The 27,582-nt window shown below is 43.0% G+C and overlaps 2 protein-coding genes across 3 annotated transcripts; both read left to right on the forward strand.

Moving 5' to 3' along the window:
* Positions 1-1,971: 1,971 nt before the first annotated feature.
* On the forward strand, positions 1,972-7,261 carry pus3 (pseudouridylate synthase 3). The gene is made up of 7 exons (XM_014158716.3): positions 1,972-2,113; positions 3,771-4,210; positions 4,483-4,760; positions 5,062-5,254; positions 5,433-5,542; positions 5,830-6,002; positions 6,844-7,261. The coding sequence occupies exons 1-7, from the start codon at positions 2,074-2,076 to the stop codon at positions 7,086-7,088; spliced, it is 1,479 nt and encodes a 492-aa protein (XP_014014191.1). The 5' UTR covers positions 1,972-2,073; the 3' UTR covers positions 7,089-7,261.
* Positions 7,262-13,582: 6,321 nt separating this feature from the next.
* dcakd (dephospho-CoA kinase domain containing) lies at positions 13,583-26,771 on the forward strand. Of its 2 annotated transcripts, none has more exons than XM_014158715.3 (5): positions 13,583-13,932; positions 14,609-14,730; positions 18,346-18,549; positions 18,855-18,942; positions 22,677-26,771. In XM_014158715.3, the coding sequence occupies exons 2-5, from the start codon at positions 14,619-14,621 to the stop codon at positions 22,960-22,962; spliced, it is 690 nt and encodes a 229-aa protein (XP_014014190.1). In that variant the 5' UTR covers positions 13,583-13,932; positions 14,609-14,618; the 3' UTR covers positions 22,963-26,771. The 2 variants fall into 2 exon arrangements, with proteins under 2 accessions (XP_014014190.1, XP_014014189.1); XM_014158714.3 differs by having other exon boundaries at positions 14,618-14,730.
* The last annotated feature ends 811 nt before the right edge of the window (positions 26,772-27,582 follow it).

Consider the following 27,582-nt stretch of genomic DNA (forward strand, 5'->3'; position numbering starts at 1 on the left):
GGAGATTTTAGCAGGGATTTCCCTGAATGTCCTTTGAAGTAAGGTGAGACATGTCAATTGTGTGTTGCATTTTGCAAATGCTTTTCAGTATTGAAGATACATATTTCATAATAAACAGCAGTGCTTCTCGAGTTCCCATGCATTTTGTTGGGCAGAAAGCTATGCCCCTCTGCCTAGCTCTGTTGCCCCCTACTTCAAAGCCCACAGTAGTTTCAATGGGAAAGGTTTGTGGTTGCTGCTGCAATTGTTACATCTAAAGCCTCTGTGTGGCGCCTTGGATGAAATAGTGGGGAACCGATGAGCTGTTTTGGTCACTGTGCTGTATAATTGCAAATGTAATTAATTATGTCCTATACTGCCCTCTGCAGGTGGATGAGACAATCAAAAAGAAAGCCCGCTCTGTGATCTCAGAGTACAGCGTGAAGAACAGACCTGTCATAGATGATATTCAGGATGAGGTGACACAGTTACCACAGCTTTATTCAACTATTGGCCAATCGCTATTGACAAGAACAATGATCACCTGTTGTATCCGTCTGTAACTTGCTGTGATGCATTATGAAAAAGGAAATCCATCCATTGGAAGTTGTATATTACACCTAACTGGTGTAATATAGTCTGACATTGGTTGGACCTGTGTGTGTGTGTGTGTGTGTGTGTGTGTGTGTGTGTGTGTGTGTGTGTGTGTGTGTGTGTGTGTGTGTGTGTGTGTGTGTGTGTGTGTGTATGTGTGTGTGTGATAGCACTCGAAAGCCATTGGTTTCCATGTGTTTGATGCCATTCCAGACATTATTATGGGCCGTCCTCCCCTCAGCAGCCTCCACTGAGAAGCTAGGGTTTTCAGCCGTTACATTCGCCTGCATTTGGCTCCACATAAACTACAATTCCGACGCTGTGTGTGTGTGTGTGTGTGTACTTCATATGTTGCCCTGTATGTTGCTCTGTTGCAGTTCCACTGCTGTGGTGCAGAGAACTACGCCGACTGGTTTCCGCAGTAAGGGCTGGGGCAACAGAAGCTCAGTCCCAGACTCACGCTGCCTGGTGGAGTATGATTTGTGTGGCCACTTTATCAGTAAAACCACTGTATAACTGAAGGTCAGCAAACAAACGCGCGCGCGCGCGCACACACACACACACACACACACACACACACACACACACACACACACACACACACACACACACACACACACACACACACACACACACACACAAATGCATACCCCTTTACAAATAGACAGACTACACACGTGCAGAACACACACACACACACACACACACACACACACACAGAACGAGAGAGCCATCATAGTGTCATCATATTGATTGATGATAGTGACTGTATGATCCTTAGGGTTGTGTCCAAACCATCAGATAATACCCGGGGAAGAACCTGGTATGGGTGGCTGCTGCCTGTATTGGTCTGGGGGTTGTGGAGGTAAACAAATGGCAATCTGTCCATCATATTCTATTTTTGACAGTATAAGACATGCACTATTGTGTCACATTCACACAAACAAGAGGCATATGTAGAACTTGTGTGTCAATACATTCACAGCTAACTGACTCATTTGTTGTGTCCTTTAGGTCTTTGGAGCCTTGCTTGGAATGTGTCTATTTCAAGACTTGAGACGAAGAAGCTATGAAAAAATGTACTTAAAAATGATACTATCATGACATATTCTACACACCTGCTACTGTTTGTAAGATGCTGATACTGTGTTTGCTTGGTGTGCTTTCTGGCCACATATATTTTACCCTTGTCATTGGAAACTTTTTTAGCTTGAAATGTATTCTTTGTTGGGAATAAAGTTTATTTGATGATGTCATGCTTTATTTTTGTTTATTTACAGCCAACAACATAAACATAAACATAAAAAATATTTGTTGAAGCTGCCTAAAATACTGACCAATGAGTGTCAGAAATGAACTGCAACTCCCAGAAACCCTTACAGGAAATAAGTCCGTCTAGAATTTGCGTCTGATTCAGAGCGAACTGAAGCGTTAATTCCGAGGTTGAGGCACGAGTTGAAGCATGCATTGTAACGTTTTACGAAAGTGCCTTGATAGGGAATGATAACCTTACTCATCAAAGCTACACGTCAAAGTAAAGGTAAAATATGTTGATATTATTGTGTCGTTTGTGCTGATGCAAGCTGAAACTATTTTCACTGGTGCGTCATTCTCAGAATAAAGCTAGCTAACTAGCTAGCTAGATAGCGCTCGAAAACCATTGGTTTCCATGTGTTTGATGCTATTCCAGCCATTATTATGGGCCGTCCTCCCCTCAGCAGCCTCCACTGAGAAGCTAGGGTTTTCAGCCGTTACATTCGCCTGCATTTGGCTCCACATAAACTACAATTCCGACGCTCTGTTTTTACGTTTAGAAAAGTAAATCTTTGCTTTCAAACCGGTTTTCGGTTTGAACATATGCTGATATGCCTCATATCGGCGAGAAAATATTTCAAATAAAAAATAGTTACTGTAGAAGTTTTGAACAAATACTCAAGCCTTGTTCTTCCAGTTGACGAGCTACATTACCCACCAAGTTATGCTTACACACAGGTGTTCAGAGCAGTTCGATACCGAATTAGCACATGTGGCTGCCTATGTCTTCCATCTGTCTAAAGTAAACAAGCAATGTAACATGGAGATATGGCAGTGTGGGAACAGTAAACCTAACCATATAAAGGTGTGTAGTAATTTAACCTTTTTAAATGTATTTTATTTGATCATTTCTTGCAGATATGAAAGATGTGTTCCTTATGTTTCCAAAAAAATATGTCGTGGAAATTCTAATCCAATAATGAGGAGAGACAAGGTCAATCACCAATCGGGATATGACTTTATGCTTTCCTTATTACTACGTTTTGAATAGAGTAATTCATTGCTTCTATAATAATGAGGCTGGTCCTCTCAACACTCCCAAGTGTTGTGGCGAGCAACTCTGATGTACAAAGAATACACATATATTTTATAGCAAAGATACGCCCTTTTAGTCTACATGAAAAACAACAGATGTATGGAATGGGTCACAAGGTGAAACTTGATATATAAGAAAGGAGTATCCCAGAGCCAGATAGCATTTGCTATGAAGACTGGTCTTATTGTTCAGAGTTTGGCCCCTAAGACGAGGCTCTGATCTCGTCCCTGTTACTTCATAACACAAACACCAACTCATTCTATGGCATAAATCCAATTGTCAACTCCAGACACTCCTATCTCCTACTTCTCCCCTCTGGGCCCCATGTGACTGAGGACCAGCTGAGGGAGGAAGTGCAACTGCCAACACCAGTCCGAAGGGACACATTCTAATAATGAGTTCAACCGTTCAATTATATAAGCATATTATGCAGTTAAGACATCTTAATTATCTATGTTACCTAACTAATTCTGATTCTTCCGCCACATTTACTGCAAGTAATCCGTGTTAATGTTTAGAGCAAGCATCAGGGCTCTTAACAAAACTCCTCCGGTCAGAAGATACTATCGTCAATAGGCGCTAAAGCAGTTAACGTCTATGAATGGGGTAGCTAGCTAGCTAACATGCTAACTAGATCTGAATTACTGACTAGACTAATCAAATTAATCTATCTTTACACAGCTAGCAAGCTGACCTGCAGCAGACAATTGTGTAGGTTAAGTTTGTATGTTAGATTTGTCACTGTCTGGTGACTAACTAAATCAGAAATACTCTAAAAAGGAATGTCTTAGTTAGTAGCTACATTCAAACACAGTCCAACTCTTTGTCATTCTAACTTACTTTCCAGATAAGTTATTTTGCCGTTTGCAAAGCAACATGTCTGAGGAATTACTACAGAGAGTGAGAGACCTGGAAGGAGAGGTGGGGAGACTGAAAACACAGCTGAGAGAGACGGTCAAGGAAGGAACTGGGGATGAGATGGCGGTGTCAACCAACTCTGATGGAAAGGATACCAGCAAGCCTGATGCTGGTGGCAGGAAAAAGGGCAAAAAAGGAAGTCGGGACCGACCGTTTGATTTCTCTGCTCATCCTCGGCGCCATGTTGCGCTCCGCTTAGCCTACCTGGGCTGGGCCTATCAGGGCTTTGCTGTCCAGGAGAACACAGACAACACTGTGGAAGCCTGGCTCTTCAAGGCTCTTCTGAAGACTCGACTGATCCAGGATCGCCAGAGTTCTAACTATCACCGTTGTGGCCGCACTGACAAAGGAGTCAGTGCCTTTTCCCAGGTCAGATAACTTGGCCTACTACACCTCCAACAATAACATGCTAATAGTTCTTGAAGACATTGGAGCAATAACGGGCAACCTCTCCCAACCCAACTATGTTCTTCAAATAATATGGACAAGTTTGTTATGCCTTAGGTTAAGCTAGCAAGGCCATATGGTTACTAGCTGTCCATGCGTGGACATAAACATGTATATTGTAACAAATTCCCAACTCCCATTTGGTTTTTGCCCTCATGTAGCCTTAACAGTACATTTCTTTTTTCTTGACATAGGTCGTGTCCATAGACTTGCGCTCCACTCAGTTTTGTGGAGGCCTAGGAGTGACTCTCCCGTCCAATGTCGACGCTGGTGTCAAGAACGAAGTGGACGTGGCGGAGCTACCTTATGTGAAGATGCTGAACAGAGTCCTGCCCCAGGACATCAGGATCCTCGACTGGTCACCTGCTCCACAGGGCTTCAGTGCGCGCTTCGACTGTCAGTCTAGAACCTACCGGTACTACTTCCCACGCGGGGCTCTGGATGTACCGTTGATGGCAGAGGCTGCCAAACGGTGGGTGGTGCTAAATTATCCGGCATGTAATTTGAAGACCGGTCAAATAAACAATGAGCCATATTATCTTGTTTACCCTAGATTCTTTCTAGGGCAGGTTGCAAAGCTTAGGCCTTCTCAACAATATTGGCTATTGAATCTAAAAATGTCAGCAGTAGGGGTAGGCTGGGACAACCTGCCTTGCTAGATTAAAAAGCAGGGGAAACGCTTCCATTATGTTCTCACCACCAGTTTGAAATCACAATAGTCATTTTAGAAGCTGAACTGAAAGCCCTGCGTCTTCTTACTCATTGGTCTACAGCTACGAGGGCACTCACGACTTCCGCAACCTCTGCAAGATGGACGTGGGCAACGGAGTGCTGCAGTTCCAGAGGACCATCCTGTCTGCCACGGTCCAGCCTGTCCATCAAACCTCCCCTACTACGCCCACTACCACAGACCCATACGACCTCTTCATATTTGAGATCAAAGGACTGGCCTTCCTCTATCACCAGGTCAGAGAATGCTCCCTGACTCATTGGACATACATGTTTTCATCTGTGGCTTATTGCATATGGATGTTTTGTCACTTGTTTTTGCACTTTGGGTTTTTGAACAGCGCGTTACAAATAAAATGTATTATTATATCACCCAGTACTACCTCCATGCTATGTTGTCTGTTCTTCCCACCAGGTGCGGTGCATCATGGCGGTGCTGCTGCTGATTGGCCAGAAGCTGGAGCCCCCAGAGATAGTGGATCAACTCCTGGATGTGAAGAAGAATCCCAGGAAACCCCAATACAGGTGAGTTGGTCTAGGCATTGCTATCCAGAGACTCTTCCAAACACTCATTAGAAAATCAAATAACACATCTATTTTGGACAACAAGACAAGTCATTAGAAAACATGTCCGCCATAGTGCTTTGTCGTGTTCATTAGGCACCAAACGGAAGAAAACACTCAAACAGGGAGGTAATATCTGAACATGTCCAAAACTTGTCATTTATCCATTGTAAAACATTTTTGCCTTAGTGTGCCCTAATGAACACAACCCAGTACAAAAGCGAGTGGTCTTTCTATTTTTCATTCAGCATGGCGGTGGACTTTCCCCTGGTGCTGTTCGACTGCCATTTTGAGGGGTTGAGCTGGCGCAGGGAGGCTGAGGAGGTGGAACACGCCCTGGCCACGCTGCAGCAACACTGGACCCAGACAGCAGTTAAGACCCAGGTCATCCACGGCATGATCCAAGGCCTAGACAGCACAGGTCTGTCAACCCTTCATTGAAATCAAATCCAACTTTATTTATCCCTATCCTATTGTCTACCACTGCATACAGGGAGACTGTGTGGTTAAGCAGTATAAAGCATACAGGTAACTGACAAAATAAAGGGAACGCCAACACAGTGTTTTTAATTGGGCGTTGGGCCACCACTAGCCAAAACGGCTTCTATGCATCTTGTCATAGATTCTACAAGTGTCTGGAACTCTATTGGAGGGATGCTTAACCATTCTTCAATGGGAAATTCCAGTGGTGGAGAATGCTGTCTCAGGCGCCGCTTTTAAATCCTCCTTAAGTCTTCAATTGGATTGAGATCTGGTGAATGAGACTCCCATGGCATATGGTTTGCATCGTTTTCATGCTCATCAAACCATTCCGGGACCATTCATGCCCTGTGGACGGGGGCATAGCCATGGTATCCAAAATAATGGCCTGCCCAGCACTTTTTATCAGTGGAGGCTCATAATACTGGCATGAACGGAGCAAATGGAATGGCATCAAACACCTGGAACACGTGTGTTCTGATGTATTTGATGCCACTCCGTTCCAATCAATACCACGAACGCGTATTCCCCAATTAAGGTGCCACCAACCTCCTGTGATTTTTATTCATGACCCTAATCATGATGGAATGTTAATTAACTCAGGAACCATACCTGTGTGGAAGCACCCGCTTTCAGTATGTCTTGTAACTCTCATTTCCTCAAGACTTACCATTATTTTGGCAGTTGCCTGTATGATCAGGTGCTAGTTGTATTATACTCGGGTTACATTGGGATTTTGTATGGGGATGTGTAATGGAACAACCCATTTTCTCCATCAACAGGTGGGACCTCCTCTCCCCATTGCTGGCTGATGGAAGGTACCAAACAGCGGACCTATCGGCCCTTGCTTGAGCGTCCACTCTGCGAGAGCCTGGAGTCCAGGATAGAACACTTTGTGAAAAGAGGCAGGCTTGAACGAGAAGAAGGGGAAAATGGTGGCGAAACGGTACACAAGGGCAAAAGGTCGAAGCACTCGCATAATACCTCCATTTCGTCTGTCCTCCCCGATGTGTCGCCGTCTTTCTGACCCCGGGGCCAATCAGAAACCATAAGATTGATACCTGCTAGAAAAATCGGACTTATCATATAATATTGACTGAATTCTTAATGCTGTTATTTTACTTTTAGAATATTTTTTATGGAATGGAGAAACAATTGTAGGTTTTTGTTATTCTCTGGAATAAATCAATTTGAGATTTATCCGAAAGGATGAAACACATGGAATAAACAAGCGTACAGTCAATAACACAATAGAAAAAAAGAGTCTATATACAGTGTGTGCAAATGGCGTGAGGAGGTAAGGCAAATATGGCGACAAATATGCAGCGAGGGCCAGCCAACTAGAGCATACAGGTCGCAGTGGTGGGTGGTATAGGTACCGGTTCCCCCTGTATATAGCCTCGTTAATGTTATTTTATTGTTACATTTTATTTTTTATTTAGTAAATATTTTCTTAACCAAAAATGCAGTTCAGGAAATAGAGCTAAGGGCTTGTAAGTAAGCATTTCACGGTAAGGTTGTATTCGGCGCATGGGACTTGAATGCCTTTTATGTTAAAGAATCACATTCCTTGCAGTTGACAGTGCATAAGTGAATGACTTCTTTCAGACCAAAGTGGAGAACCTCTACACTACTTATGTGGTCCCTTGTGGCTCAGTTTGTAGAGCATGGCATTTGCAATGCCAGGGTTGTGGGTTTGAATCCCACGGAGGACTAGTACGAAGGAAAATGTATGCACTCACTACTCTAAGTCGCTCTGGTTAAGAGCGTCTGTGCTACATTATTAAAATGTAAATTGCATCGAGACTGTGTGTCTTTGTGCAGCTATTTGTTGAGTGATTCAAATCTATAGCCCACTGATGACTTATGTCTCAGTGCAGTTTACGTGCCAAAGATGGTCGTGACATGTATACGATTTCACAAATGGGTATTCGTCTGAAAATGTTACTACTGGAATAATTCTATGTATGTTTGCTAAATATGCAATGTAGAGGAAAGCTACTAGGTAATTTGATCCTAGCCATGTCCATTTTTACAAGCAAAGTCTATGGGGCATGGGTTACATAAAAGCTTGATTGTTGAGAGCCTTTTGAATTCTTAGATATATTGCACGCTCTTCTCTGTTGATTCAAACCAACAAGGTATTTCTTGCTGCAGAAATATCCCTGGGTTCTATCAGTTTTGTAGTCTGGCCATACACTGCCTGGGTATCACACTTACTGGAAGTGTTTAGACTGTGAATTTAGAGCAGATCATTTGCGGGTGGAATTTCCTGAACAATAATGTTCAACTATGTCCTTTACACCACTGTAATGCGTTTGTTGTTGATCCGTGGGTTGTGAAAATGTCGCTGAATTCAATGCTTCAAACTGGGAAATTAGGCTTTGAAGTGAGGAGACGGTTTCCCTTGGTTAGCTCTAAGCTATTATGGCATCCGGAGAATGCTGATCCAGTATTGAGAATGATGTAAATGGGTAACATTTTATCCACTGTGTGAATGGAAAGTATTCATACTGTGGAATTACAGATGTATCATTCTGAATCAAGTTTTGTTTGTGTCTGATACTCATTTAACTACTTCATAGAAATATAAACCCCTTCTGTACTCATGCCAACCCCTTCCCTAGTCGTGCTAACAGAAATGTGGAAGTAATTTGCCTGTATCTTAAGTGTCAAATTTAGCTCTGACCGGAAATGCTCCCTTGTTGATTTTGTGCCTGAGTGAAATATTACAGAACTCAATCTGTACATCTGTTTGTTGTTGCCAACAACTGGAATTTCAATTGTACTGGATGGAAAAATGGGGTCTCTTGACATAGAATTGACTATTGTCATGTTTTATTTCATCAAGAAATAACCCTTTTTTTTTTACGTTACCTCACTGATTGCTGTACTTATTCTGTCTTGGGTTTGACTTGTATAAGGCTGAAAACATCTGAATCTTCTGCCAAAAGGTCAGATCAAATTGGTATTACAAGGAGAACATTTTTGAAATGTGTGTCCAATAGCCCTTAAAGGTTTTGATCTGTGCATTGGACACTACTACTATTGTCTTTGATGCTTAATGAAAGGTGATTTTTGTTTCTTTCAGAACTTCATTGCCCAATTGCTCAGATAATCTGCACCGCAGTTCATCCATTGAATTGCATGGTTCACTTTTAGAATGGCTGTTCAACTTTCCTGCTTGGCTATTCACATTGACAAGGCTCTGCTCGACCAATGTAGAATTAGTTCTGCTCCCCAGGACAATGCAAATGTCATAGACTAAAGTGCAAATTTCCTGGCAATTTTTGGAATTCAACAACAAACTGAATATGTACATGCATATAGAGTTGGTATAATCTTTACCACAATAGTTTTTTGTGTCGCGTTAAGTAACTTTCACATGCTCGTATGATACAGAAGTCCCAGATCTTTTGCCGTGGCTTGTCCTGTGACTATTCTTCAGCAGCGCCGCAAATACGTCAACATACTGTAGCTATTGAACATTTTCATAGCTGTATTCAACAACACTATGGACCTACCACTATTCATTTGTACAGGTACCGTTTTTACTGTCATGCACCAGCCTTTCTTTGTCCCTCGTTGCATAAAAAAAAACGTCTCTATTACAATCTGTGTATGATCCTCGCTTACCACGACTGCTACAGGGGCATAGTTGTTTGGTGCAGAAAGGCAAGCTACAACTATCATAGAGCAAAATCCTTACTTTATTGACTCTGGACTTGATCCCACCACCAGTGGAGTCCCAGAATGCTTCACTGTGCTTGGTCATATCATGCCAGAGTCTGATTCCCCCCACACCCCCTCAGTAAAACAAATAACATTTTAATAGGATATACTTGTAAAACATGAATGAACCCCTTGATAACTGTATTTTGGTCAAATTCATCAAGTTTTTTTTTTCTTTCAGTAATTTGATATCATCAGAATCCCAAAAGTTTTTTTGTGCGTTCAGATGTTATGTTTGTCAACACTGATGTACCTAGTCCAATGCCGCTTCTGTTCTGAGCGGCCAAACAGCTGAGGTCGCCATTGGCTTTTAATTTCTTGTGCGCTTTATATGGGGCAGTATTATGTAATGACAATGCAAGTCGATCCCTCTCTGGAGCTCGAAATGGTCTTCATACCATCTTCATCTGAATGTATGATATCGCCAGAATATAAGACAAGGACATCTAGTGCATTCGCAGTGTCCACAACACATTTTAGCTCACATGACGAAAGGCCACAGATTCCGTTTATTTTAAAATGTTTTTTTATATATCCTTTTCTGAGCGACTGAAAATTTATATTGAAAATGTACTACGTAGTAAGGATTTTAATATTTCCTGGATATAGGCCTACCCATGAGAACTTGGTGTTATTACAGTGTAACTATGAATAATTACAATTACAATAGTTGTTAGTGTAATAAGAACCCCTTAAAATGAAGTGTTACCACAAGTTCTCATGGGTAGGCCTATTTCCAGGAAATATTACAATCCTTACTATAGTACATTTTCAATATCAATTATTCATAGTTACACTGTAATAACACCATGTAATTGCAGTCTGTAATTACAGGGGTGAAACAGCGAACGCTTGCTACCATGCTTGGTACAAATGTTAATGATTCCGATAGCATCCCGATGCACCATAAACAGGTCAACATTCACAAGGCTGCAGGGCCAGACGAATAACCAGGATGTGTACTTAGAGCATTCACAGACCAACTGGCAAGTGTCTTCACTGACATTTTCCACCTGTCCCTGACCGAGTCTAATACCTACATGTTTCAAGCAGACCACCAGAGTCCCTGTGCCCAAGAACGCCAAGGTAACCTGCCTGAATGACTACCGACCCTTAGCATTGATGTCTGTAGCCATGAAATGCTTTAAGGCATGTCAAGATCTGCACAACACACTTGAAATAAAGATGACCTCGAACGTGTAACACCGTGTTTTGGGTTTATTTTGTTGTGTGACCTATTCCTCACCATATTTGTGTGTCACCTCATTTCGCCTTCCCACTCTGGTGTTTTTGTGCCAGTGTACTGTCCTTGACTATGTTGCACTGACTTAAGTTTATCTCCCATCTCCTTACATATGGGTGACAGGCTCAAAGGGTTGATGGACTTAATCTGATTAAGAAGACTTTGTTACTTCTATTCTTGTTCCACATATTTCTAAGAATTTTGACATTATTATTGACAATGGTTGTTCCTTTTGGCCATTGCAAAGTTTTGGCAACTTCCTTCCAAAATTGGAAATCAAATATTTCATTATACTGCCATTGAAATAGCATGATAATCCAAACATTTGTTTCCCCTTTCTTGGGCAAGTCTTAACTTTCTGGTGCTCCTCAACATCACGACCACCCCCATACAATGTATTTGTCAAATCTGGTACAGCAGCGTTTATAATCTGTTGTGTCAAATTATTCTGATCAATGGTCAAATTATCAGTACGGTCAACTCCACAGTTAACTCTATCACCACAGACAACAGCATCACTATCCGTACAGTCATCTCCTACTATAGAACTAGGTCCACCCTTTACTACTCCTTCCTGTGACACAATTAATTCAAGCACTTGATTACACCAGTGTTCGGCACAGACTCTGTACATAGTTCTTGCATCACCACCTTACTCTGCTTAATCCTTCCTTTAGCTGCATAACACAAGCGCATATATCACCATTCTCATCTTTCCACAGCCGCTTAAGCTACCTGACACTAATCGTTTCTGTGTTTTTTGTAGCAGTTGGCCATTACAGAATTTGGGAAACCTTCCAAAATGCATTATCAATGTTTTCATTGTGCTGCAGAACAGAATGAATTGCAAATGAAATAGCAGGATTATCCATAGGTTTCTGTGTCCTCTCTTTCAGTGTCTGAGCATGCCCTGACCTGCTGCCAGCCCCCTTCTCTCCCTGACCACTCCCTGATCTTACCCTGCTGCCTGCCCCCTTCTCCCCCTGACCACTCCCTGATCTTACCCTGCTGCCTGCCCCCTTCTCTCCCTGACCACTCCCTGATCTTACCCTGCTGCCTGCCCCCTTCTCTCCCTGACCACTCCCTGATCTTACCCTGCTGCCTGCCCCCTTCTCCCCCTGACCACTCCCTGATCTTACCCTGCTGCCTGCCCCCTTCTCTCCCTGACCACTCCCTGATCTTACCCTGCTGCCTGCCCCCTTCTCTCCCTGACCACTCCCTGGGTTGGGTCTCTCAGAGGTTCCTTCTGAACTCTGTAGGACTTTGTGAAGCACAGAATGTCCACCTTTGGGGGTCAGCGTTTTTGCAATGATTAGGTTTTGCAGTGATAATACTTTCTAACACATGTACTTAAAAAAATGTGGATGAAATCTCAGCATATAACAACAGTAAATAACATACCCTATAGATGTCCTGAAAGTACTTATTTGCACGCCACTGCTGCACAAACAAATCTTGCATCCACATGGCTGAACTGATGGAGAAGCAACAGGAGTAGGAGCATGTGAGCCATCAGGTGAGACTCTACGCAGGGGTCCTAATGGGTGTCCTCTAGAAGTGGGGGCCCTGGAGATCTGGACAACCTTGCCTCCATCCCATCGTGAAATCCTTAATTTTTATTTTATTTTATTTAACTAGGCAAGTAAGTTAATAACAAATTCTTATTTACAATGGCGGCCTACCAAAAGGCAAAGGCCTCTTGCGGGGACAGGGCCTGGGATTTAAATAAATAAATACAATATAAATATAAATATAGGACAAAACACACATCACAACAACACAACACCACAAAAGAGAGACCTAAGACAACAACATAGCAAGGCAGCAACACATGACAACACAGCATTGTAGCAACACAACATAACAACAACATGGTAGCAACACAACATGATACAAACATTATTGGGCACAGTCAACAGCACAAAGGTCAAGAAGGTAGAGACAACAATAGGATCATTGTGCTGAATTTAAAAATGTAATTTGATCTGGACAGTGCTGAGAAAATAAGGAAATACTCTGTATTATTCAGAGCCCCATGAAATGACAGCATGTATACATTCTATAGGCCCTACTGAGTACTGCTTACTATAATAGTGTTTGCTTTATAAGCCAATATGTATTCCATATACAGTGGATTGTGGCCAATGAAATGGGTGGAGTAAAAGGCCAGCAGCACTCCATATTATTCAGAGCCTCATGAAATGACACCATATACATTCTACAGACCCTACTGAGTATTTCCTACAATACTTTTACTGCGGCACCTAGAATAGTTTTTGCTCTATAAACTAATATGTATTCCATATACAGTGATTTGCATTGGGGGCATTTATTTGACCTTGGAACATGTTTAAAACCCCACATTTAATTCAAATGTCACTTAAATATGAACAAATATGAATCATTGTTAATGTTTAGACATTTATTTTTCATATATCATGAATACATACAGGCTATTGACACTTTTCTACTATTACTTGGGGGACTTTTATTTTGAACATTTTCTAAATTCTGTGACCCGGATGTACATTTTTTTTGTAAGTGTTGCTGACGAGACAGTGATCTGATGTGGTCTATCGTGGGTTAGTTATACAAATCTTTGACCTAACGTACCCGAACACTGTCAACTTTCGTCAAGCTGGGCTTGTATTGCGCTGAAATCGTCGACAACGGTATGCGTAATGTCTGTGGCCGAGACGGCAGTGACTGTGCAGACCTATTGGAGCATATAGGTATGGTTTTGAAAACGTGTTATCCAACAAGAACAAGACTTGTCAACAACTGACGTCAGCTAGCGAGCTAACGTTATAGCTGCAGTGCAGTCTCTTGGACCTGATTGCCCTAACGTTACCCCTGCATAATTTTTAATTGAAAGAAAGGACTCCTGAGGTCAAAAGTAAGTTAATAAAAAATATGTTTACTGATTAATCAGGGTTGTCACAAGTTGCCACAAAGTAATAAACCCTGCCTATTTCTACAATTGATCTTAAAGTGTGATTTTTAAACCTAACCACACTGCAAACCTTAGGCCTAACTACTTGTATTTGTGAGAGTTATTGCCATGTTGAATGCACCGAGCTGTCTGTTTGAACTACTGCCACACAGCTCGGACACCCGTGCATCCCCCACAAGACATGCCACCAGAGGTCTCTTCATAGTCCCCAAGTCCAGAACAGACTATGGGAGGCGCACAGTACTACATAGAGCAATGACCACATGGAACTCTATGCTGATCCAAGCAGTAGAATCAGATAACAAAAACAGATAAAAATGCACCTTATAGAACAGCGGGGACTGTGAAGAGACACACACAGACTCATGCATACACACGATAACGTACATACCAAACAGACACGTACACATGGATGTTGTGTTGTAGACGTGGTAGTGGAGTAGCGGCCTGAGGGCACACTTAATGTGTTGTGAAATCTGTTGTGAATGTATTGTAAGGTTTTTAAAATTGTATAACTTTCCTTAACTTTGCTGGACCCCAGGAAGAGTAGCTGATGCCTTGGCAGCAGCTAATGGGGAGCCATAATAAATCCAAATACCTACTCTGACCTATCTTCGAGTTTTTGTAGGATGTTTTTGGTGGGGTTGACGGGAGGAATCGCCTCAGGGAAGAGCACTGTGTCCTCTCTGCTGCAAGAGCTTGGCTGCCCCATTATCGATGCCGATGTGGTGGCTAGAAAAGGTACAGGCTATGGGACTGAAAGGGATTTTTTTCCCTCTCTCGCACACACACACACACACACACACACACATACAATGTTGAGTCCATTTTCACATTCCACACTCTTGTATTTGCATTCATTTTAAAACCATTGTGCAGTTTAAAGTCATTACTTGAGCGTGCCCCAATTATTTGTATTGATCACTATGCCATGCAGAGGAGGTTGGTGGGAGGAGATATGAGTATGGGTTCATTGTAAAGACTCGAATGGAATCAATGGGACGGTATCAAACATGGAAACCACATATTTGGCTCTGTTCCATGAATGCCATTCCAGCCATTCTTTCTCTACAGTGGGTATAGAAAGTCACCACCCCTTTTCAAAATGTTCACCTTTTGTTGCCTTACAGCCTGAAATGAAAACACATGAAATCTGACTTTATTTACACACAGTAACCCACAATATCCAAGTTAATTGTTTTAATACAAAAAAATCTGAAAATGAATTCAAACAGTAAAATACCCTATTTGGATAAGTGAACACCACCCTGAGTTAATACTTGGTGGAACTGCCGTTTGCTTTAATTACAGCCATGAGTCTCTTTGAATACATCTCTACTAACTTTGTACATCTAGACTGTGCAATATTTGCCCGTTCTTCCTTGCGAAATTGTTCAAGCTCAGTCAAATTGCATGGTGACCGCTCATGGACTGCACTCTTCAAGTCATTCCACAGATTCTTGATGGGATTTAGGTCGGGGCTCTGACTAGGCCACTCAAGGACATTCACCTTCTTGTCCTTCAACCACTGTCAAATCACATTTTATTTGTCACATACACATGGTTAGCAGATGTTAATGCGAGTGTAGCGAAATGCTTGTGCTTCTAGTTCCGACCATGCAGTAATATCTAACAAGTAATCTAACCTAACAATTTCACAACAACTACCTTATACACACAAGTGTAAAGGAATGAATAAGAATATGTACATAAAAATATATGAATGAGTGATGGCTGAACGGCATAGGCAAGATGCAGTAGATGGTATAGAGTACAGTATATACATATGAGATGAGTAATGTAGGGTATGTAAACATTATATAAAGTGGCATTGCTTAAAGTGGCTAGTGATACATTTATTACATCCATTTTTCATTATTAAAGTGGCTAGAGATGAGTCAGTATGTTGGCAGCAGCCACTCAATGTTAGTGATGGCTGTTTAACAGTCTGATGGCCTTGAGATAGAAGCTGTTTTTCAGTCTCTCAGTCCCAGATTTGATGCACCTGTACTGACCTCGCCTTTTGGATGATAGCGGGGTGAACAGGCAGTGGCTCGGGTGGTTGTTGTCCTTGATGATCTTCTTTGGCCTTCCTGTGACATCGGGTGGTGTAGGTGTCCAGGAGGGCAGGTAGTTTGCCCCCAGTGATGCGTTGTGCAGACCTCACTACCCTCTGGAGAGCCTTACGGTTGTGGGCGGAGCAGTTGCCGTATCAGGCGGTGATACAGCCCGACAGGATGCTCTCGATTGTGCATCTGTCTAAGTTTGTGAGTGTTTTTGGTGACAAGTCGAATTTCTTCAGCCTCCTGAGGTTGAAGAGGCGCTGCTGTGCCTTCTTCACCACGCTATATGTGTGGTTGGACCATTTCAGTTTGTCCGTGATGTGTACGCCGATGAACTTAAAACTCTCCACCCTCTCCACCACTGTCCCGTCAATGTAGATAGGGGGCTGCTCCCTCTGCTGTTTCCTGAAGTCCACGATCATCTCCTTTGTTTTGTTGACATTGAGGGAGAGGTTATTTTCCTGACACCACACTCCGAAGGCCCTCACCTCCTCCCTGTAGGCCGTCTCGTCATTGTTGGTAATCAAGCCCACTACTGTTGTGTCGTCTGCAAACTTGATGATTGAGTTGGAGGCGGGCATGGCCACGCAGTCATGGGTGAACAGGGAGTACAGGAGAGGGCTGAGAACGCACCCTTGTGGGGCCCCAGTGTTGAGGATCAGCAGGGTGGAGATGTTGTTACCTACCCTCACCACCTGGGGGTCGGCCCGTCAGGAAGTCCAGGACCCAGTTGCACAGAGTGGGGTCGAGACCCAGGGTCTCGAGCTTAATGACGAGTTTGGAGGGTACTATGGTGTACGGTTGCTTTGGCGGTGTGCTTTGGGTTGTTGTCATGTTGAAACGTGAACCATTTTCAACTTCCTGGCAGAGGGCTGCAGGTTCTCCTCAAGAATCTGTCAGTGTTTTGCACTGTCCATTTTCCCTTCTTTCCTGACAAGTGCTCCTGTCCCTGCTGAAGAGAAACACCCCCACAACAGGATGCTGCCATGGCCATACTTTACTGTAGACATGGTGTTCTTTGGGTTGAAAGATGTATTGGGTTTTCGCCAGACATATCTTTTTACGTTCAGCCCAAAAAGTTTAATTTTGGTCTCATCTGACCACAGCACCTTTTGCCACTTGGCCTCGGAATCTACAATGTGCTTTTTGGCAAAGCTCAAACTAGACTTGATGTGTTTTTTTTTCTTCATTTTTTTTTTCTCTTGCCTCTCTGATCAGTTTCCTCTTTGCCCGGTCATCCAGTTTGGAGGGATGGCTTGATCTATGCATGGTCTGGGTGGTGCCTTTCGCCTTACACTTCTTATTAATGGTCTTAACTGTGCTCCGAGGGATAGACAAAGCCTTTGAAATATTTTATATCCATCCCCTGACTTGTGCCTTTCAACAACTTTATCTCTTAGATCTTTTGAAATTACCTTTCCGCCCATAGTGGATTCTTTGCTTTGAATTGCACTACTAAGCAGTGGAGTCCTCTATCAACAACTGCTTTTATTCTGAACTAATCAAAGTCACTACAATTGATCACAGATGGAAGCCAATTAGCTTGATTTGTGATCTGAAAGGTGGTTGATTATACCTCAGCAAGTTTGCAATTGCAATTCTAGGGGTGGGGGGGGGGGGGGGGGGTGTTCACTTATCGAAGTAGGGTATTTTACTGTTTTACTTTAAATTCATTTTCAGAGTTACATTTTTTTTTTACTTGGATATTGTGGGTTACTGTGTCCTAAATAAAGCTGGATGTTATGTTTTCATTTCAGGCTGTAAGGCAACAAAAGGTGAACATTTTTGAAAGGGGTGGTGACTTTCTATACCCGCTGTAGCTCCTCCCACCAGCCTTTTCTGATATGCCATCATGAATCCGGTCGTATTCCATCCAGACTCATTTTGAAAGACCTGTCCTGTTGACATATTTAAAGGGATTCCGTCTGTTTTGAGAACACTAGGGTTGAATAGCGGGAAACGGGTTACCGAGAATTACTGAGATTTACGGCCCAAACCCACTCCCTTTTCCCGGGATAAGTAACTGTAAGAAACTGGTATATTACACTGAACAAAAACAAACATCGGATGGTTGTGAGAAAGCCGCGACAAGGGTCGTCGTATTCATTAGGCACCAAACAGGGGAAAGAATGTGACTGAAACATAGAGGTACTACATGGACTTGTCAATTAAGAAATGCTCATTTTTGTTTGCTGACGCAAATGTTTGAGAACACATTTTGTTGCATGCCTTAATGAACATGAACCATGTCTTTTAATCAGGTTAACCTAACCGTGTCCTGTGTCTTTGCCAGTGGTGGAGCCCCACAGTCCGGCCTACTGCCGGATCGTGAAGCACTTTGGCCCCGAGATCCTGCTGGAAAATGGGGAGATCGACCGGCAGAAGCTGGGTCAGCTAATCTTCGCCAGCGAGGACAAGCGGCGCCTGCTTAACTCCATCACCCACCCCGAGATCCACAAGGCAATGCTCAAACAGATCGTCGTCTTCTTCCTCCGAGGTTAGCGAACTAAGTGTAAAAAAAGACAATTACAACAGTACGTTTTTTTCTGTTTTTTTTCTGGGGTGGTCTTCCCGTCTACAGTAAATGTATCATATATTGTAAATCCACTGAATCACATATGTCATAATAATCATATGAAAAAGTGTAAGGAATTCTTCATGGGACATATGGAGAATAAACCATGGAATACCTAACATTGACTTTCCATAGAGGGTGGATTGGTAGGAGCCACTGTACAGTAGAGCAGTCCACGGCTCTGGTGTGAGGGCTCTATTGTAGTGCTGCTGCTCTTTCCCCTCCAGGTTATCGCTACGTGGTGCTAGATGTCCCCCTGCTCTTCGAGACGCGGCGTCTAACCCGTTTCCTCAACCACACTGTGGTGGTGTACTGGTAAGACCAACTATGGCTCTCCGACCTTTCATTTCGAAAAGTTTGAACCTGCTTTAAGATTTCAACCTAAAATATGATGTACTCTAGCTTGGAAAATAAACGTGACAATATCTGTTTGCTTCCTACCTTAGGACTGTTTTCCTCAAGAAATGTGTTCTGCTTCTTGTTGACTTTCCTTCCCATGATACTTTTGAGTTTCGTGATACTGAGTATCATGACAACTATTGCAGCACAGCGCTTTGGGGTTGTGCGTTGCGCTCAGAATTCAGGTAAATTGAATGCTGACCTCGCGCTGCACACGACCAACCGGCGCCTTTCAGCTTTCCTAAACCTAAACCAGAGATAAGTTCAACAAGGGCAAGTACTGTTTCCAAGAGACCATTTCCAAAGAGACCATTGTCAAACAGAACTTACCCAGAACGTGGTCACCACGACCTCAGAATATTCAATATTAATGTTCTAGACACGTTTCGTGAGAACGTTGCAAGAACCTTTCTGTGTCCAGTTTTCCGAGGGTTATGAGAATATTCCGTCAAAGAATATTCCATGGATACAGTTCTTGCAGCGTTCCAATGAAACGTGTCTAGAACATTAATATTGAATATTCTGAGGTCATGGTGACCACATTCTGGGTAAGTTCTGTTTAATATTTAGGGAATATTCTCCTAACTCTAATGCCAGAACTTGCTAAATAGGTTTCAGGAGGTTTTTGCTAACATACTTAGAATGTTCCCCTAACTAACTGAAAACTGGACACTCAAACATCTGGGGAACATTATGGGTCAAATAAAATGTTATTTGTCACATCCGCCTAATACAACAGGTGTAGACCTTGAAATGCTTACTTAACAAGCCCTTAACAAACAGTGCAGAGTGAGAAAATATTTTCTAAATAAACTAAAGTAAAATAACAATAATGAGGCTATATACAGGGGTTACCAGTACCGAGTCAATGTACGGCTTACTGGGCCGTACGGGTTACTGGGCCATACCCTCTGTAGCGCCTTGTGGTCGGATGCCGAGCAGTTTCCATACCAGGCGGTGATGCAACCAGTCAGGATGCTCTCGATGGTGCAGCTGTAGAACCTTTTGAGGATCTGGGGACCCATTTCGACTCTTTTCAGTCTCCTGAGGGGGAATAGGCATTGTCGTGCCCTCTTCAAAACTGTCTTGGTGTGTTTGGACCATGATAGTTTGTTGGTGATGTGGACCCCAAGGAACTTGAAGCTCTCGCCCCGCTCCACCACAGCCCCGTCGATTTGTGCTTGGCCCTCCTTTTCCTGTATTCCTCGATCAGCTCTTTTGTCTTGATGTTGAGGGAGAGGTTGTTGTCCTGGCACCACACTGCCAGGTCTCTGACCTCCTCCTTATAGGCTGTCTCATCGTTGTCAGTGATCAGGCCTACCACCGTTGTGTCGTCTGCAAAGTTATTGATGGTGTTGGAGTCGTGCTTGGCCACACAGTCGTGGGTGTACAGGAGGGGACTAAGCACAAACACCCCTGAGGAAGCCCCCGTGTTGAGGTTCAGCGTGGCAGATGTGTTGTTACCTACCTTTACCACCTGTGGGCGGCCTTTCAGGAAGTCCAGGATCCAGTTTCAGAGGGAGGTGTTTAGTCCCAGGGTCCTTAGCTTAGTGATGAGCTTTGAGGGCACTGTACTGGGTAACATTACAAAAACGTTATCTCTGTCGCTAGAATTGTTAGTTGGGAAACTAGAAATAATAATGTGGCCATGTAGGCGTTCTACTAGATGTAGTCATTTGCAGTTTGATTATTGCTGAATAAATGCCACAGTAATCCTTACCAAGAATTGCTGTTTTGATGTTTCACCGTAACATTTTTGAATTTGCATTCAAATTAAGTTGTTACTAAGTAACATGTTTGCCGCAAACTGAATCCTTGTTGAACTCACATCAGGGGTGCCCCAATTTATGGGCTTGTTTTGCCCAAATCTAATCTCAGTTGTGTCCCCCCCCCCCCCCCCCCCCCCCCCCCCCCCACACACACACCTCACGATATAATCACGTTACTTTGGTGCCGATACGATGTATTGCGATTTGATATTGCTCACCATATGTCTGCTGCAGATGGAAATGGAAATAAAAGTGCTGAAAACAAATGGGCTCCCTTTTTTAAAAAGAAGATGGAGGAAAAAGCTATGATGGAAAAATGCTGCAGTTTTGGTGCAGGTACAGCCAACTAGAGCAAAAATAATATTGCGACATTGTCAAAATTAATACCATGATATGTAACTATCGATTTCCCCATCCCTTACACTTGTGGGAATTGGCCTATTTGGATAGGGTCAAATTGAAATGTTTCTTACAGAAGAAATTTGGAAAGCATATGCATAATTTTATTGGTCACATATTTAGGAGGTGCTATTCTGGATGTATCGAAATGATTGTGTTCCTAGCTCCAACAGTACAGTGCAGTAGTATCTAACAATACACACACATCTAAAAGTAAAAGAATGGAATTAAGAAATATATAAATATTAAGATGAACAATGTTGGGAGTGGCATTGACTAAAATACAGTAGAATAGAATACAGTATATACTAATGAAATGAGTAAAGCAGTATGTAAACATTATTAAAGTGACTAGTGTTCCATTTATTAAAGTGACCAGTGATTCTATGTATATGTATATGGGGCAGCAGCCTCTAAGGTGCAGGGTTGAGTAAAGGGTAGTAGCCGGCTAGTTATGGCTTTTTGACAGTCTGATGGCCTTGAGATAGAAGCTATTTTTCAGTCTCTCAGTCCCAGCTTTGATGCACCTATACTGACTTCGCCTTCTGGATGGTAGCATCTGTAAAAGTTTGTGAGGGTTTTAGGGGCCAAGCCAAATGTATTCAGCCTCCTGAGGTTGAAGAGGTACTGTTGCGCCTTCATCACCACACTGTCTGTGGGTGGACATTTTCAGATTGACAGTGATGTGTATGCCAAGAAACTTGAACCTCTCCTCCTTCTCCACTGCGGTCCCGTCGATGTGGATAGAGGCATGCTCCCTCTACTGTCTCCTGTAGTCCATCAGCTCTTTCGTTTTGTTGACGTTGAGGGAGAGTTTTTTTTTTCCTTTCCACCACTCCGCCAGGGCCCTCACCACCTCCCTGTAGGCTGTTGTGTCGTCTGCAACCTTGATGATTGAATTGGAGGCTTGCGTGGCCACGCAGTCATTGGTGAACAGGGAGTACAGGAGGGGTCTGAGCACGCACGCTTGTGGGGCCCCTGTGTTGAATATCAGCGAAGTGGAGGTGTTGTTTCCAACAACGGTCCATTATAAATCGTAATCTGGGTCAGGTGGGCATACTTGTAAAGCTTGTTCTATTGCTAACATTACTAGCTAAATTATGAAATACTATATTAGTGTTAGGCTTTCACAAGGCAATTCACAGAAGCAGATCGTAATTTTGGTGGCCATAGAACGGAGTCATGAGTGCATCGTATGACATCAAATCAGTATTTATTATATTCCTCAAGTCTCATTTTTGTAATTTACAGCATTTCCCTCACCCAGACAACAAAAAAATTGCAAAAGTTTCCCAATTAGCTGGAGGGATGGGTGCAACTTATTCTCATGCAGTGCTCAAGTTTAGAACGGCTGTCAGTCAAAACCCTCTGATGTCATGTATATCATGTTACTGTTCTGCCACTGTATTCCAATTTAGGCGCTTATCATTGTCCAAATCTACCAGTGTAAAGGGTTAAGCATGTTCTCTTTTCCTGATCCAGTGACCCGGCCACGCAGCTGTCGCGCCTCATGAACCGGGACGGGCTGACCCAGGAGCAGGCGGAGCAGCGTGTGGCCGCCCAGATGCCCCTAAATGAGAAGCGGGGATTGGCCAGTCACGTGGTGGAAAACTCGGGCAGCCGCGAGGACACCCAGCGCCAGGTGCTGCGGCTGCACACCAAGCTCGAGGACTCTATGGAGTTCCTGCTGGCCAGGGCCATCGCCATAGCGACCGCTGCCGGCCTGGGCGGACTACTTCTATACGCCGCCAAATTGCTGGCGTCTTAGCGAATGGAGAGAGAGTTTGACGAGAGTCGTCTTCCTATGGCAATGCAGTGTTGAATTGTGATTGAGACTGCGGCACTTTGAACTTAAGCCATAGCACATAACCGACCACTGGGCCCAGCACGTGTGGTGAGAGGTCCAATGGTCAGTTATGTGTTATGGCTTGAGTTGAAAGTTCGCAAGCAATTTGTACTTAGAAAGTGGTCAAGTAATGTGAGATGTTTTCTTATGTAAATTCCTTGTTGCTCTTTGAATGCTACAGGAAACAGTGAACTCCTAGGTTTCCTTGCTTTGCATTTTAAAAGTCAAGAAGTTATTTGGGAAAATATTTTTGGAGTCACTAGACTGCTTTTTTTTTTAAAGCAAATATCTTTTCTGTATGAGATATCTGGACAGAATAGTTCAGCATGGGCTGAGAAGCAATGCTGGTGATGTAAGAATGTTTTTAGCTCATTGTGCCTATTTGTTTTACATTTTAAAGGGATAGTTCACTAAAATTGCATATTTACCTTTAGTGAGTGGTCTATGGACCTGGAGAGTCAGCGACCGAAGATTTTGATTTCTTAAAATGAAATGTTATTGGTTACGAACACAGTTTAACAAGTGCTATAGTGGGTGCAGCGAGATGCTTATGTTCCTATCGATCAGTGCAGTAAATTTCAACAAGCACACAATAATCGCAAATGTATTTTTTTTAATGTTTTATGTAGTACAGCAGTGGATGTATAAATAGTATGTAAATATTATTAAAGTGACCAGTGGTCATTGACTATGTAGTAGTCCCTAAGGTGCAGGCTAGAGTACCCGGTGGTGACCAGCTAGTGATAGTGACTGAGGGGCAAAGTAGGGTAGTGGGCAGATGGCACAGTACTGGGTGGAGGCCGGCTAGTGGTGGCTATTTAAGTCTGATGTCCTGGGGATATAAGCTTTTTATCAGTCTCTCGGTCCCAGCTTTGATGTACTGTCTCTGCCTTCTAGATGGTAGCGGGGTGAACAGGCCGTGGCTCGGGTGGCTGAGTTCCTTGATGATGATCTTGGCCTTCCTGTGACACCGGGTGCTGTAGATATGCTGGAGGGCAGGCAGTGTGCCCCCGATGGTGCGTTGGGCTGACCGTACCACCCTCTAGAGTGCCCTGCTGTTGCGGACGGTACAATTGCCATCCAGGCGGTAATACTGCCTGACAGGATGCTCTCAAGGGTGCGTCTGTAGACGTTTGTGAGGGACTTAGGGGTTGAAGAGGTGGTGTTGCGCCTTCTTCACCACATTGTTGGTGTGAAGGGATAATTTCAGGTCTCTGTCAATTTGGATGGAGGTGTGCTCTCTCTGCTGTCTCCTGTAGTCCACGATCAGCTCCTGTCCACGATCAGCTTTTGTTGACGTTGAGGAAGAGGTATGGTCAGATTTTGTGAAGGGAGGTCAGGGCCTTGTAGCCATCCCGGAAGGGAGAGTAGCAATGAAGAAGAATTTTCGCACCATGAGTAGCAAAGATGTTCATAGCATTTTGGTAGTGTTTTCCTCAGATTTCCTTTATTAAAGTCCCCAGCTACAATAAATGTGCCTTCAGTATATGCGGTTTCTTGAGCGCCGTCGCAGTGTCGGCTTGTGAGGGAATGTACATGGCAGTGACTATAACCGAAGACAATTATCTTGGGAGGTAATGTGGTCGGCATTTGATGGAGGTATTCCAGATCGGGAGAACCAAAGGACTTGAGTTCCTGTACGTTACCCGATAACACCATGAGTTGTTTGTCATGAGACATGCTCCTTACCTTTGTGTTTCCCGGATAGTTCTTTATTCCTGCCCACACAATGAATGGAGGACCACGCTGGTTCTATGGACGGGGACAATGTATCCGGAGAGAGCCACGATTCTGTAAAGCAGAATATGTCTCTGTCTGGAAGATCCTTGCCCTGAGCTCATCTATTTTATTGTCCAGGGATTGACTGTTAGAGAGTGATATACTCTGAAGCAATGGGTGGTATGCCTGTTTCCTGAGTGTAAGTCCCCACTTCTCCTCCTTCGGCGGTTGTTTTGGAGTATCACCCGGGATGAATGGAGTTGCCTCGGGCAGTTTAAACAAAGGGTCCAGGAAGTTGAATTTATGGTGAGTGACCGCCAATCTAATATCCAAAAGTGATTTTCGCCTGTAGGTAATAGAGAAAATAATGTAAGAAATAATACAAAAAAACTAAAATACTGCAAAGTTGTCTAGGTGCTAGAAGCAGGGCGACCATGTCTGTTGGCGCGATCTTGAAAGTTGTTTACTTACTGTTAACGGTGTTGGATACTGTTAGATTCTGGGTTAAACTTGGAACATTGTTATACTCAGAAGTATAGTATCTAAGGAGTGAAAGAGACTGGTTTTTACATCAGAAGTTAATGGTCATCTGTAGGAGCCAGATGGCTTTGGAATGTGTTGGATGGACGGGAGGAAGTCACAGGAGTGCTTTAGAGGATACGGATGGACATCTGTGGATTAGGCAAATGAGGGGTTGAGGTCAGGTCAGATACCCTTAAGGGAGAAATTATGGTTTATTACCCTATTACTTAGTCTTCCTGTTGAACCATAAAATATGTAAGGATTTGAGAGAAGGAGGATTGCCTAAATTGGAGTTTATATACTTGTGTTGGTGGAAACATGTTTTGTCTGAATGCAGCTGTATTGACCCTCTGGGCTTTCATAATGTGTGTTTTACTCTGAGAATTAGAACCTAACAACACAAAGCAATGGGGATGGTAGGGAATTGGAATGAAGTGACTGAGTTGATTTGGGAACGCTTCGATCGTGCTACCATGGTTCCTGTAAGTCTTATTGTTTTGCATGCAACAATGCTAATGCTAATATGTGAGAAAGTAAACTCCCAGGTTCCATAGATTACTTCCTGTTTATCAATAAAATTAGGTACATTTGTAATTTAGGATAAATATAATTTTAAGGATGGGGTAACTATGTAATATGGGTAAAGTAATCCATTTTTAAAATATTTGATTGACTCTGATGTCGCTAGAATGAAGACGTAGGTGATCTATTCGACAATCCACTTTTCAAACTAAAGAGTTTTCTAAACGGTCGAAGGAATGAAGATGAAGACTTCCTTGATGTCACTGTGTCTTTTCTAACACTTGAGCTACAGTATCTTCTGTACTTTTTCAGTCAACTCTAGTTTTTTCTTTTTGTACATCCGCACACATGAGGAACTAAAAGATTTTATCTGTTTTATCAGCTGCTATAAAAAAAGTCAAAGAAGAATGTCAATGATCTCTTATCCATGTCTGAAAATAAACACAGAACTATATACTACAATGTCCCATCCTACATTGTGTTTTTGCATCCTTTCATAATATTGCATTCTCATACTCTTAAAGGGATAGTTTGGGATTTTGGCAATGAGGCCCTTTATCTACTTCTCCAGAGTCGGATGAGCTTGTGGATAACATTTTTTATTTCTCTGCTTGCCATTTGAAGGAAGTTGCTAGCTAGCGTTAGCGCAATGACCTGGTATCAGATAACCATAGACTTCCAGTCATTGCGCTAACGCTAATTTGCATTGGCTCACAAAACTACCTCTAACTTCCATCATACTGGACACAGAGACATAAAAATGGTATCCACAAGTTTTTACATTTTTTATTTAACCTTTATTTAACCAGGAGTTCATCTGACTCGGGAAGTAAAGAAAGGGCCTCATTACCATTATCCTGAAGTATCCCTTTAACATACTCACCTTCTTATGTAGGTATACTACATACTGTCGTACTATTACTCCTGTTTGAAAATAAACATGGAACTACATACAACGTCCCTCCCTACATTGTGTTTTTGCATCCTTTTGTAATATTGCATTCTCATACTCTTAAGATACTAACATTTTTATAGAGGCATACTACATTCTGTCATACTATAACAATAGTCCCATAAAGATAGTTATAATAAAGTTAACATTGCAGTTATTTGGTGGGCCGAGTAAACACAAAGTCTTTCTTTGACCGATTCACTTTAAAATAACTTTAAAAATATTAAGGCACCTCACAGACTTGTAGGACCTAATTATTTCATTTGGGATGCAATGAGGATGACTAACTTGCCGACATTTATTGTTCACAGCCTTGAGAGGGGAGACCTCCATTGGTCTGATCTTGCTGCCTGGCTGGGCCTTGTCTGTTTGTGTGTTGGCAGCAGTCAGGCTAGTGGGAGGGCGGCAGGGAATGACATCATCCACATGTCTGATGCTGTGTGTCGTGGGTAATGTGTGTGGTGGGTACCAATTTTGTGTGTGTATACCAAGTACATGTGTGTGTAGTGGGTAGCAATTGTGTGAGTATGTGTGTCACCCTTGCAGTGCACTGGGTCTCTCCTCTGTATCAGGGGACTTGGGGTGGCCTGAGTGTACTGGCTACTTGGATTCCTTCGTACATCGCTGCTGGCCGACGCTCCTCTTTTATCAAGTGACTGCAGATTAATACAAAGTGAAGGGGCTAAAGGGCAGTGAGCCACGGCAGACCCACAGTCACACACACACACACACACACACACACACACACACACACACACACACACACACACACACAAACAAATTATGCAGACACGCACATATATGCACGCGCAGATACACACACACAC

The sequence above is a fragment of the Salmo salar genome, chromosome 19 (genome assembly GCF_965601325.2).
Source record: "Salmo salar chromosome 19, fSalSal1, whole genome shotgun sequence".
Taxonomy (NCBI): domain Eukaryota; kingdom Metazoa; phylum Chordata; class Actinopteri; order Salmoniformes; family Salmonidae; genus Salmo; species Salmo salar.

Coding starts and splice junctions, on each gene's coding strand:
- pus3 (XM_014158716.3), top strand. CDS start 2,074: ATGATAACCTTACTCATCAAAGCTACACGTCAAAGTAAAG. Junction 2,114..3,770: donor AGCTACACGTCAAAGTAAAG/GTAAAATATGTT, acceptor CTTACTTTCCAG/ATAAGTTATTTTGCCGTTTG. Junction 5,255..5,432: donor TGGCCTTCCTCTATCACCAG/GTCAGAGAATGC, acceptor TCTTCCCACCAG/GTGCGGTGCATCATGGCGGT.
- dcakd (XM_014158715.3), top strand. CDS start 14,619: ATGTTTTTGGTGGGGTTGACGGGAGGAATCGCCTCAGGGAAGAGCACT. Junction 18,550..18,854: donor CGTCGTCTTCTTCCTCCGAG/GTTAGCGAACTA, acceptor TTTCCCCTCCAG/GTTATCGCTACGTGGTGCTA. Junction 18,943..22,676: donor CACACTGTGGTGGTGTACTG/GTAAGACCAACT, acceptor TTCCTGATCCAG/TGACCCGGCCACGCAGCTGT.